The sequence below is a fragment of the Gopherus evgoodei genome, chromosome 16 (genome assembly GCF_007399415.2).
Source record: "Gopherus evgoodei ecotype Sinaloan lineage chromosome 16, rGopEvg1_v1.p, whole genome shotgun sequence".
Classification (NCBI taxonomy): domain Eukaryota; kingdom Metazoa; phylum Chordata; order Testudines; family Testudinidae; genus Gopherus; species Gopherus evgoodei.
The window spans coordinates 9,583,446-9,596,152 of NC_044337.1; the positions used below are offsets into that span (position 1 = coordinate 9,583,446).

General features: G+C 45.5%; 1 protein-coding gene across 1 annotated transcript in view; it reads left to right on the plus strand.

Moving 5' to 3' along the window:
• The window catches only part of PAPPA (pappalysin 1), a 217,566-nt gene that overhangs the window by 30,065 nt on the left and 174,794 nt on the right, over positions 1 to 12,707 (plus strand). Inside the window, exon 2 of the mRNA XM_030535942.1 lies at positions 1,643 to 2,711. Coding sequence (XP_030391802.1) covers positions 1,643 to 2,711 — 1,069 coding nt within the window. The remainder of the gene's footprint in view (positions 1 to 1,642; positions 2,712 to 12,707) is intronic.

Genomic DNA, 12,707 nt, shown 5'->3' on the forward strand with positions numbered 1-12,707 from the left:
CTCTCCCACCTGGGAAGTGATTTTCTCCATACCTCTATTCCACTGCTCCCTATAACCCTGGGTGGGGGATTGCTTCAATCCTCTGACGTTTAGAGCTGGGGTGGGCAAACTTTTTGGCCTGAGGGCAACATCAGGGTTCCAAAACTGTATGGAGGGCTGGGTAGGAAAGGCTGTGCCTCCCCAAACAGCCTGGCCCCGCTGCCTATCCACCACCTTCTACTTCCCGTCCCGCTAAGAACCCTCAACCCATCCAACCCCCCCTGCTCCTTGTCCCCTGACCGCCCCCTCCTGGGACCCCCTTGCCCCTAGCCGCCCCCCCAGCACCCCACCGCCTATCCAGTCCTCCCTGTTTCCCATCCCCTGACCGCCCCCCAAAACCTCTGCCCTATCAAACAGCCCCTTGTTCCCTGTCCCCTGACTGCCCCCCAGAACTCCCTGCCCCTTATCCAACCCCTCTGCTTCCCGCCCCTTTACCACGCTGCTCAGAGCACCAAGACTGGCAGCCATGCCACCCGGCTGGAGCCAGTCACACTGCTGCGCAGTCTAGAGCACCAGGACAGGTTGGCGACTCTCGCAGCCGCACTGCCTGGCAGGAGCTCGCAGCCCCACTCCCCTGAGCGCTGGTGGCATGGCGAGCTCAGTCTGTGGGAGAGGCTGTGGGGTACAGCAGGGGAGGGGCCGGGGGCTAGCCTCCCCGGTTGGGAGCTCACGGGTTGGGCAGGAGGGTCCCACAGGCCGGATGTGGTCTGCGGACCGTAGTTTGCTCACCTCTGTTCTAGAACATGCTTTCGCTTTTCATTCCTTCCTCCCTTCCATTTCCTTTATACATTTAAAGTGGGATACTTGGACACACAGTGAACCAGAGAGCACTTTGCATATAGGTGAGTAGAAGCCTGGATATGTAGTGTATGAGAGAGATCATTAGTATCGGTTCTGTTGCCGTGCAGTAAATGGATACACATCTTTGGATGTGTGGGGGATCTGGAATATAACTTGTTCATCAGATTCTATGTAAGTGTGTATATGTTTCTCTCACCAGTTTTCATTGGCTGGGATTTTAAAAGGAGCCTGTGGAAGTTAGGCACCCAAATCAATCTCAGTAAGATTTGGTCATTTAGCCCTTAGGTTCCTATGGAAATCCCATCCATTTAGCATTTCTCCTGCTGTATTAGGATTGACTCTCATATTCATTTCTCCTGCTAAGCTTTGCATTCAGGGGATCTTCCTTCTGGTTTCAGGGGGAGAACGGACCGGGGGTAGGGGAGGCAGAGAGGGAGAGAGAATTAGCAATCAAAGACATTTCATGAGACTCTACTTGGTTTAAACCAATGAGGTCAAATTTATGGCTCAAAAGAAGTTAATGAGACTACACAGACCAGCTCTCCACTGTGGTGAAATTACAAAACAATTCTGGTCTTTGGCCAGGGAATGGGAGTCCAATTCACACTGCATGCCTCTGACAGTCCTTGACCTTTGATGCTAAGTTCTCTTGTATGGCCACCTGGCCACCAGATGGTTTAACACCACTGGTCTACCCCAACCCTCTTAATACCTCTATATTTTTAATGTTCAGAAAAGTAAATACATGAAATAATCTGTTATCACCCTTATTTATTCTTATTTCTTTTTTGGGGGCCCATAGGATTATACGACAAATGTTCTTACACCTCCCGTGACCGAGGATGGGTCCTGGGGATTAACACCGTCAGTGACCAGGGGAACAGAGACCCCCGCTATTTCTTCTCGCTGAAGACGGACCGTGCTCGCAAAGTCACCACCATTGCCACTCATCGCAGTTATCTTCCCAACCAGTGGGTGCATCTGGCTGCCACATATGATGGGCACCTGATGAAACTCTACATGAATGGAGCCCAAGTGGCCACGAGTGGGGAGCAGGTGGGCACCATCTTCAGCCTTCTGACCTTGAAGTGTAAAGTGCTCATGATTGGAGGAAATGCCCTGAATCAGAACTATCGGGGTTACATAGAACACTTCAATCTTTGGAGGACGGCCCGGTCCCAGAAGGAGATCTTGTCTGATATGGGCCAGGTGATTCATGAACTAGACACCTCTCTACCTCAGCTAGTTCTTCAGGAGAGTTTACTGAATGTGAAAAACACCTGGTCTCCCATGAAGGATGGCAGCAGTCCTCAGATCGAATTCAACTATCACCATGGCTACTTGTTGGATACCAGTCTGGACCCTCCTCTTTGCGGACAGACAGTCTGCGACAACGTGGAGGTGATCGCCAGCTACAACAAGCTCCCCCGCTTCCGCCGCAACAAGGTGGTGCGCTACCGGGTGGTGAACCTCTATGACGGCGCGTACCAGAACCCCACTGTCAGCCGGCAGCAGATCGAGTTCCAACACCAGCAGCTGAACGAGGCGTTCAGCCGCTACAACATCACCTGGGAGCTGGAAGTCCTGGATGTGAGGAACTCGTCCCTCCGCCGCCGCCTCATCCTGGCCAACTGCGACATCAGCAAGATCGGAGACGAGAACTGTGACCCCGAGTGCAACCACACGCTGACTGGGTACGACGGAGGGGACTGCCGGCACGTGCGTCACGCCCTATTCCACAAGAAGAAGCAGAATGGCGTGTGTGACATGGATTGTAACTATGAGAGGTACAACTTTGATGGTGGGGAATGCTGTAACCCGGAGATAACTGATGTAACCAAGACATGTTTTGAACCAGATTCTCCTTACAGGTAGGCAACTTCTTAAACAAATGAGGTATTTATAATAATACCTGTGAACATCAGACTAATGGCAGTCCTGCCAGCTGTCCATTCCTTCATATTTATTGTTTCTCTTGTATTTTTTTGTGTGTGTGTGTGTGTGTGTGTGTGTGTGTGTGTGTGTGTGTGTGTGTGTGTGTGTGTGTGTGTGTGTGTAATTGGCTGTCTCAGCGCAAGTCCTCAGACCTGCCTTGCCACTGATTCCAAATTTACCCTCTCACTACAGATTGTCAAAGATTCAAATGGCCAACTTGGGGAAATCCACAAGCTGTATGTTAGAGTGCTGAATAGCTGATTTTAGCCACAAGCCCTCAGAGTGTGGGAGTCAAAACCATAGGAAGGTCGCATTTGGTGAGGGAAGAGGCTCTGGGGTGAAAGTGATTTAAATACCTTTAGGCCGATCTCAGTTTACTGGGACTTCTTTAAAGGGTAGACAGTTTATTCAGGGCCCTTTAATGTTATGTCAATGCAGCTTTCTTTGTGCACACATACGGAGGGAATGTCATTAAGTGATTATAGAGAGGAGGGGCCTGAGTATGGGGGCAGGGGATGGATCACTTGATGATTATCTGTTCTTTTCATTTGCTCTGAAGCATCTGGCATTGGCCACTGTCACAAGACAGGATACTGGGGTAGCTGGACCTTTGGTCTGACCCAGTATGGTCGTTCTTATGAGTATCAGGACTTCTAGCTTCTGTTATGAGCTTTGTGTCTTTGAGCAAATAATTTAAGTGCCTCAGTTTACACAACTGAAAAATGGGGAAAGTACCCTTTCTCTTCCTGACAGGGGAGCTGCGTGGGCTAATTACATAAAATTCATAAAGCACTCTGAGATGCTTGAATGAAAGGGTCTACATGTGTACATAAATATAATTGTTTATTTTGTACCGGGGTCTCAATCTCAAATCTCTTTTGCTGGTTTGACACCAGTTTAACTCCCGTGACTTCAGTGGAGTTGCTCCTGATTTACACCAGCATATGTGAGAGTAGAATCAGACCCTTGTATATTTAAAAAAACAAAATGACCCTCACCCTATGGTTTAAAGTTATTATGGTCTGTCTTAAACCTACATCAAATAGAAGGTAACGGTGAAATTCTGTCCTTCGCACACATTGTTATGGCTTAGAGTTGAAGCTTATAGGGTTATGGGGGAAAAAATGGCACAGTGCTCAGAACACCCTGTGTTACCAGCCACCGCAGAGCAGATTAAGAAGGAAAATGTCAGCTGAGAGAGAATTCCCTACATTGTGTTGGCTTAAGCCATCTCCTTAATATTTTTAGCAAAGAGAAGTTTTAAAAGGACACTATCAGCCCAAATTTACAAAACATATGAGAAATGCTTCTTCAGTTTTGTTTATATAATCCAATGGATCTTTTCAAAAATAAACAAATAAATATTCCTTTGCAGCTCGGCTCAAACACTGCATCCTTGTGATAGTGCAGGAGAGTCAGACAGTGAAATGGATTAAATACCGATTATAAAAGAAGGAAACTGACCAATCTACTTTCATTGTCTAGTCAGAGAAAAATGCAGCTAAACAAACACCATCAGTAGAGAAATGGAAATTGGACTTTTTTTTAAATCTTCAGTTTTCATAACCCATGGCTTTAGTAATAACATAGCTAAGATAATTTTTTAAATGTGGTTTTTAACCTGACAGAGCCCTTTTAACAATTTTACTGTATCCAACATAACAAACATGCACAAACCTTTTAAATGCAATCAAACAAGAAAAGACTGACTCAGTTTCTTCATCTGTAAAATAGGGATAAAGATACTTAACTCTTCTGTAAATTACTTTGAGATCAACTAATGCAAAGTACTATATAAAAGATGAGTATTATTATTATTATGTATTATTTAATTTAAAATCACATGACATATTTAAGACTGTTCCTTAACATTCAGAAACTTTCAGGGCCAAATTTCCCAAACTGCCTGCCCGAAGTTGTGCCCAAAAAATGTGCATGTGGAACTTCAAGTAAGTCAAATGTCATTTGCAAAATGTGCAGTTCCATGGGCAAAACAGGCATTTCTACACACTGTTTTTTCGCGTGCAACTGTTTATTCTTCTTTGGGTACCTCTGTGCGTTGTCATTTGTGGATTTGGTGCCCTCTGGCATGGTGCTCACGGAACATCTACCAAGCTGTGGCTTTTGCAGCTGTATGAATGCCCCCTAGTGACTTCGGGGTCCCAGTGTATTTAAGAGCGTGCAGCCCCCAACTGCCTGAGGTACTTCTCCTCCACAGCGATAAGCATAAGGAACCTCCTTATGTTGGATCTCCTTTGCAGATGCACATAGCCCCTCCCACAACTGAGAAACACAATCGTTTAGCTTAGATCATCAAAAAGAGAAAAAACATAATGTGGCCTTGGCACTGCCTTGAGGTTGCAACAGTCTCGTTGATGGCCAGCAGTGCAGCTAAGAAAGTCTTTGAAAAACCTCATCTGTGTAAATGTCTGTCCAGAATCCAATGAGAGAATTAGATGTGTCCAGGAAAGGCTCACACCTCAGCACACCGCTCCACCTGTTGGGCATTCTCGCTCTGACCCCATCAAAACCAACCATTTGGGGCTACAGGCATACATGATCACTGAGACTCTTGTAGTACAGGCCTTGGCATCAGGGGTTCAGACTAACAATACAATTGGCAATAAGCCACCCTGGCACTGAAGCCCTCATCAATGGAATGGGTGAAGCCTCAACCCTCTTAGTACTCCCTTTGAGGAAGGTTCCATCACCATGGCTCCAAAGTCAGAGATTCAGTCAGGACTGACCGTACCCATTCTGCACCCGTGCCTACCACTTTGGGCACCACAAATGGCGTTTCTGAGTCCTCAGTCCCGCTGCTGGAGGTCTCATTACCTGTTGCTGAGGACATCTCTTTGTCCGCTACATCCTCTGCTCTGACGCCTATCAAAGCTTAACATCACCTAAGACGCTGAGGAAAGGGAAACAGAACTCTGACTCCTCAGAGGGCTCCCAGGAGAAAAGGAAATGGTGCCAGTCACATGATGATTCCTTGGCAGTGTGTCGAGAGGAGGTCTCAGCTTCTTAGTCTTCCTCAGCACCATAGGATCTCCACATTTTGCTGATTTATTTTCCCCATCCAACCTCAATATCGCCTATACTGGACAGTCTGCTGCCATATAGGATCCTAGCATCCCCAGCAGAGGCACCAACTTCCCTAGATCCCAGAGGGTGCTGGACCACTGCTCAACCCCAGGCCCTGCACCCGCTCCACCCTTTCCTGCAAGTCTCCACCCATGCCTTGCTTCTTCCTGCCCCCATTCTGCCCCCACCCCGCCTCTTCCCACGCCACCCCTTCCTGCCTCATTCCACCCTCCCCCGCCTCTTCCTGTCCCTGCTCCTCCCCCTCTCCTCCAGCACCTCCTGCATGCCACTGAATCGCTCCTTTCAGTCCCCCCTGGGAGGAGACTGAGCCAGTTCCTTTCATCCTTCTACCTAAGGAATATCCCGTGATTGGTCCTCTCAGACTTGATGGATTCATTCCATGGCCCCTTAGAATTGTTATGTCCCATGTTACAAGAAGTGCTGAGGGTGGTAATACAAATAATAATACTAATAGACATCGCTCAGCCTGAACCAGCAAGGCTGTCATGGCCCTGGCCTCCAACTCTGCTACAGGTTCCTTGGGTTCTCCTTCTGGCACCTTTGGCAAGGTCCTCGAATCCTTCAACACGGCCCTTTCAGTCACCCTGCTGTCATGTCACTGGTGCCAATTCCAGCACTAGTGTTGTCACTGGCTCCCCATCCTTCCCTTCCAGCACTGATATAGACTTCCAGGTGCCGTCTTTATGAGTTACTGGGGGTACTCGATCCCCGCTACGCCCCAGGCCCTGCCCCCACTCCACCCCTTCTCCCAAGCCCATGCTACAGTTAACTCATTCTATACAACCTATTACAACACATTAGTGCCATGATTTCTGTAGGGTTTTGATTTTGTGTGTTAGAAGGCTTTTCCGGGGGACGGGTTGTTTGTATTATTTGAATTAATTTGAATGTTAACTGGTTCTTTAAAGACTTTGCCAACACCTTTCCTTCAGCAGAGGAGTCTGCTACCATATGAGATTGATATTTAGTATTTGCGAAGCTCGTGGAGTACCCATTCAAGCCCATTGAAGACCACAAGTGGGTTACAAAACCGCATTCCTTACAGCCAGGCCCCTTTGGAAGTCTGTGGCACTAAAGTGTTAGCAAACTGTCACGCTGTTCATGCCACATGTGTGTTGCATTTCTTTCCCCCGGCACACAGTGGCACCAGAACCAAGGGAGGGCCCAGCTGTCACAGGCTGGCTAGGTTCTGTCAAGGAACTTTCTTTCCTAGGCTGGGAAAATGAAGACGGTTGGGTCTCAGTGGTTAATTTCAGGAAGAGGCCTTAGGAGAGATTCCAGGCAGAAAGCCCCAGGAGTGGGGACAAGAGGGCTACAGAGAGCAAGAAGGCTCCTGCAGGAGACCCCAAGACGCCATGGGAGAAAAGATTCCAACTGAAGTAAGATTCGGAGTGACTTGCCAAGGCAGGGAAGGCTCTGGGCAGGAAGGTCCGGGAGGGGCTTGATGAAGAGTGGTGAAAGATGACTATATAAACTGTAAAATGAGAACTTTTCCCTGGGGCTCTGAGGACTTTATTTTGGAACTGTTTATGATACTAAACCAGCCAAAGCCAGGGTGTTACTGGATACAAGAAGAACCTCTGTGACATTTCTGAGGAGACGAAAACAGAGACAGGGATGCTGCAGGGCTACCCCGTGCCACAAGGGGCCTCTCTGGAAGCAGCCACCTCATTACCACAACTATCATTCACCCGTTGGCCCTACCCCTTCAGGTACAACCTGTGCTGCGTGCTCTCCATCCCCAGCTAAAGAATCTGGCCCCCCGTGTGTACAACAGAAACACTGATTTTGGGAAAATGCCCTTTAAGAGCTTTTTACTCTAGTAATAAAAATATGAAACAGATCAGAGGACAAAATCCACTGCTGGAAAAGGTAGGAGCCTTTTTTCCTGCTCAGAAACAGTGGCTGGGCATCTGCTGCAATCTAACATGCACAAACAGAAATACATGGCATCATATATTGAGACATACATGGTCCTTCCACAGGTATTACATTCTGTGGAGGAAGCACATATTTATTAGTTGAGATCATCTTTAAAGTGCATGTGATGTCTCTCCAATAGGCCATATGTCATGATAGCACCCACTGAAATGCCTATAAAAAATCTGGAAGTGCTTTTTGATGCATTTGACAGTAATGGTTCCTTTAACGCTATCATGAAGGCCGGTGACACAAAGCCTTGTAACAAGTCTTTAAGGGCTGTTATGAGATGGCGTTATCCCTGTGCAGCGCAGGGCTGTTGCAGTGTTTATAACACATGCTTATTACACATGTGTTATAAAAATAATTTATGATGCTTGTAACAGTCATTGTAGAGCCGGATCTAATGAGAAATGTGATGTTTAGGATCCAGTCCCACTGCTGTGGGATGGTCATACCTGAAATAGAGATGAACCTTGTCATTAGCATTTCAGTTTGCTCGTGCACCAAGGGATACATGAGAGTATGCACCCCTTAGATTCATAAGGCTCATATAGGTCTGTGCAAAAGTCAGAATTCTTGTTTGACAGGGGTTTATAAGAATATTTTCCTTCGGTTTTGATCTAAGCAAGTTTACACCTTCTGGGTTTTTGGTTTGTCTGAACCCCAAATTCTTAGTGAAACTCAATTGCGATGATTTCATTTGGATCCTATTTTAATACAAAACACCTTAAATTAAGAAACGTTTGCATGAAAGTACTTCCGGGTTCATTAATAATGGATGGATAAACAGACAATTCAGAGCTTCCAAAAGGGTTAATGGCAGCTGTGTTGGAGAAACTCACTGTAACACGTACCATTTTAGGGACATAACCATCTAATAAATGTCTTAAAAGTCAGGAAATTCAGAGTGAAAGCTGAAACTCCATATTTAATGCATGGTGCCTGTGTATTCTAACACATGTGTTCAGTTAGTTTGCTGAGAAGTCTGCAAGAGAGAGAACAGCAGAGGTGCTCTGAGGGTGGCGTTTAACCTTCAACTCTGAATTTCCTGGTATGTGCAAGTTGGAAGCGAGTGCTTAATTTTTCCCTATTGTAGTTTTTCATTTTTAATTTCCTTTTCCTTCTAATTAATGACAGCTAGGAGGACTCCACTGAGATTGGATCAGTTTCTTTGGGCCCAATCTGATCTCAGTGAAACTATTTGGAGAAACTGGACTAAGCAAAATTCTTTTCTCATTGGGCTAATGGGCTCCGGTAGCCCCTCCAGTCCCAGTAGACACCTGAGGGAAAGAAAGTTCAGAGCAGTTATTTTACAGGGGACTTTGTTGGCTCAGGAGGTATGTAATGGGACACGGAACCTTTAAATGACTGATTTAAATCCTGAAGCTGATTGGTGATCATTATTGACTGACAGCTGAGCGAAATGAGTTGGAATATCTCAGTCTAGTTGCCAACAGTCAGGTGTGAAAACCACCTTCGCGGCTGGCACAAATTGCCCCACTTGGTTACGTGTCAGCAAACAGACTTGAACTAGAAAGGCTCTGGAGAGTGAGCTCCCTTCTGACCCTGGAGATGGGTCCTGCAGGTCAGGATTGAGTTACACTGATAGAGGAACCTTGCACCAATGCTTCCTGTGTGTGTCCCTGTTGCGTGAATAAACAGAGGACTTCAGTCTCCTGGAGCTGTAACTTCAGCACTTTCCCCCAGTACTGAATACATTTTTAAAAATCCACTCCCATCAGCTATGTAGCTAGAATTCACCAGAGTGAAGTATTCATAGAGAAATCTGAAAATTTTCCTGAGTTGCCTGGCTACTGGTTTTGTAACTGACCCAAAATTTGGGTCAGGTTTGTTATAAGGTATGAGAATCTGGGGCTAGTTTCAAATGAACATGTTAGACCTATTGTTTCACCTCCACATCTTGAGACATTTGTGATTTCACATGGATCTGACATGGAACTAATCGAATCTCAGCAATTCCTGATGTTTTCCTTTGAGATTTGGGGTTCATGCAAACATCAGAGTGAGAGTCTGGGTAAAGGACAGTGAACATAGCATAGGACCTTTGTTAGTCAAACACATAGCTAAGCCATCTCGTCACTTCTAGCAGAACCTACATTTAGGGAAATACCTTAGAGATGCTGAGAATATGGGAAATTCCCTTTACCTTCTGAGAAGCCAAACTCTTTCCTTTCTGATGGATAAAAGTTCTTTCATCACCTTTACAGGATGCAGATGGATGGTTTTTGTTTTTTAATTCCCCGAGTCTTGTTCTGCCTAATCAGCATCATCATTTGTGTTTTCACCATTGGCTATTAACGCTGACCACAGCTGACAGGTTTAACTCTCCATGGGGTTATCTCAGGACCAGTAATAGGACTGGAGTAGCAGAAATGTTTAATTCAGTTAAACCAACCAAATGAAAACTTAGATTAGACTTTAAAACCTGCAGCTGCAACACTACCTACCACCTTCAACTCTATCTCTGAACAGCTCTTTGTTCTGTCTCTATTTCTGGGACTCAAGAGTTTATTGGAGTTGGGGGGGGAAGAAGGGGGTTGCTGAGTGAAAAAGCCAGTGAGCAAATGGAAATAGCCTCCTATTTCCTCAGTCTAGTGCAGGAGTCAGTCTCTTTCCCTCCCTCCTCTGTTATGGGGGGCCTCCTTTTCCGTTTTCTCAAGTTGGCAACGACTTTATTTAATCAGTTTGCTCTGACGTGGAGCCAAGAAGGGGCTCCTCTGGGTGATGTCGGGTCTTGTGTGCATTCAGACATCCACAGCTGTTAGTGAGCAAGGGTTGACGTTTGACTACTGAGGGATTTTTTATAGCCACAGAGGGCGACTATTAATAGAAGAAATTTACCAAAACATAGAACTACCCAGCACTGAAAAGCGTGGGGAGATTCAGGGAGGTGAGGTGGGGAGTGAAGCAGGGAACCTATGGGATTCACGCCAGGAAAAAATCAGTGTTGAAATTATACCAAAAGATAAAGTTGAGTGAACAACGCTGAGAAAAGAGTTGAATCTGTTCCCTGCACTGCAATAGCATTTCTTCTCCTTTGTTAATGACCTGGTCTGACCTTGTGGATTTATTTCTCAATTTTCTTCTTTGGAACAAAATTGTAGTGAGAAAAAAGTTAACAAAAACATGGGTAGAAAATGTCAACTTTGGGGGGACTTATTGGACTGTGGAATAGTTGCCCAAGGGAAGCATTGGAATCTCCACCCCTTGAGACATTTAAATTTAGACTGGAAGACATTTGTGGAAAATTGTGTGTTAATATGGTATGAACTAGAGAACTAGAATTTTTTTTCTAGCTATGATTTTCCTAGTAAGATTGTGTGAGCTTTTTGGCCACACAGTCACGTTTACAGGTGTAACAGGAAGGATTGGTTATTAAGCAAGGAGCAGAAGGAGACAAAGGTGCCAATTTAATACGTATTTTAGACAGTGGTTGGCTACTGATAAAGATGCAATGTCCATCAGGAAATCGGCCTATTATTCCAACTCCTCATACATTTTGCTTTCCAAAGACATACAAGAAATGTGCCCAACTCCTTCTGACATTCAAAGGGAAATTAGTGTCTCACTCTCCATTGTCCCTTTGAAAAGCTTCCCTTATATTGGATTTTTTCTGTAAAATAGAAATGAGACGGAGACAGATTATTTGTCAACAATTCAGAATAAAGAAAGAAATGTAATACATTGTATAACACATGAGGGTGGGCCTCAACAGAGCCAGAGCTTAGTTTGTTTCAGCAAAGCACCACAAAGTTGGGAAACTTATCCGAACTGTCTCGGTCTCCAAACTGGTCTGGGAAACTTAAAGGAACGCTCCAGAAAACTCCAGGGCTTCCTGTTTCCCTTGAAGCTTGGAATACTGCTAGAACATCTTTCCTTGCACTATGCCATGTTTCTGCTTTCAATCCCACCAGGAACCTGAAGTGGAGAGGTGTAAGAAAACCTGAGAAAAAGTAAAGGAGAAAGTTACATGCCCTTTTTGTAAAGTCAAGGAAGCTGAAGTTAGGCTTTGGCTCAATATTTTGGGTGAAGAGTTTTTATTTCATCTGCACATAGAACTTGTTTACCAGTAGGGCCTCATTCTGTGAGGTGCAGGGCTGACTTCGGTGAGAGTTGAAGATGCTCATCAGCTGTTAGTAGGCACTCAGCACCATGCAGGATTAGCCCCTCTGTCTAGAGCAGACTTCCTCTTTACGTCACGTTCCTAAATGTTCATTTCACTGTTTTCACTGAAAAAATACAGAACGCTGCGCATAAATGGTGTATGTTCCATCCAGACGGGGATTCCAAAGCATGGGCTTTCACCGAGGTCCTGATCCAAAGCCCACTGACATCAATAAAAAGACTCCTATTGACTTCAGTAGGCTTTGGATCAGGCCCTAGATTCATATAGCAATGTTGATATAGAAGTGACTTCTGGGGTGGGGAAGACAGTAGCCAGGAGGGCAGCCAGTACAAAGAAGCAGACTGCACCAAACATAACGCAAAATACTCCTGTTAGGCAGATGCAGTGGATATATCTCCTGGTTTGCCTGAGGCTCTCTGGATGTTTTGAATTGTCCCCTGTATGGCAGTTGGATCTGTCTAGAGGCTGAGAGTTCCAGGTTTCCAGTACCCCTTTCATATGTTCAGGTTTCATCTGATAGATCTGTTGCTGGGGCTAGATTTACATGTGGATTTTTGCTTCCAAGTCCCATGTTTTCTAGCAAACATAGACTTAACCCTTTAGATCCCTTTGACTTGAATGTGCACAGAGTATCAGCCTACCTCCCTGAGATTCATATTACCTGAAGCAGGTTAATTTTTAAGCTAGTATACCATGTTGCAACAGTTAATTAAAAAAACCCACCTCCAAATGGAATGTCTCAGATAATTTTCTCCCC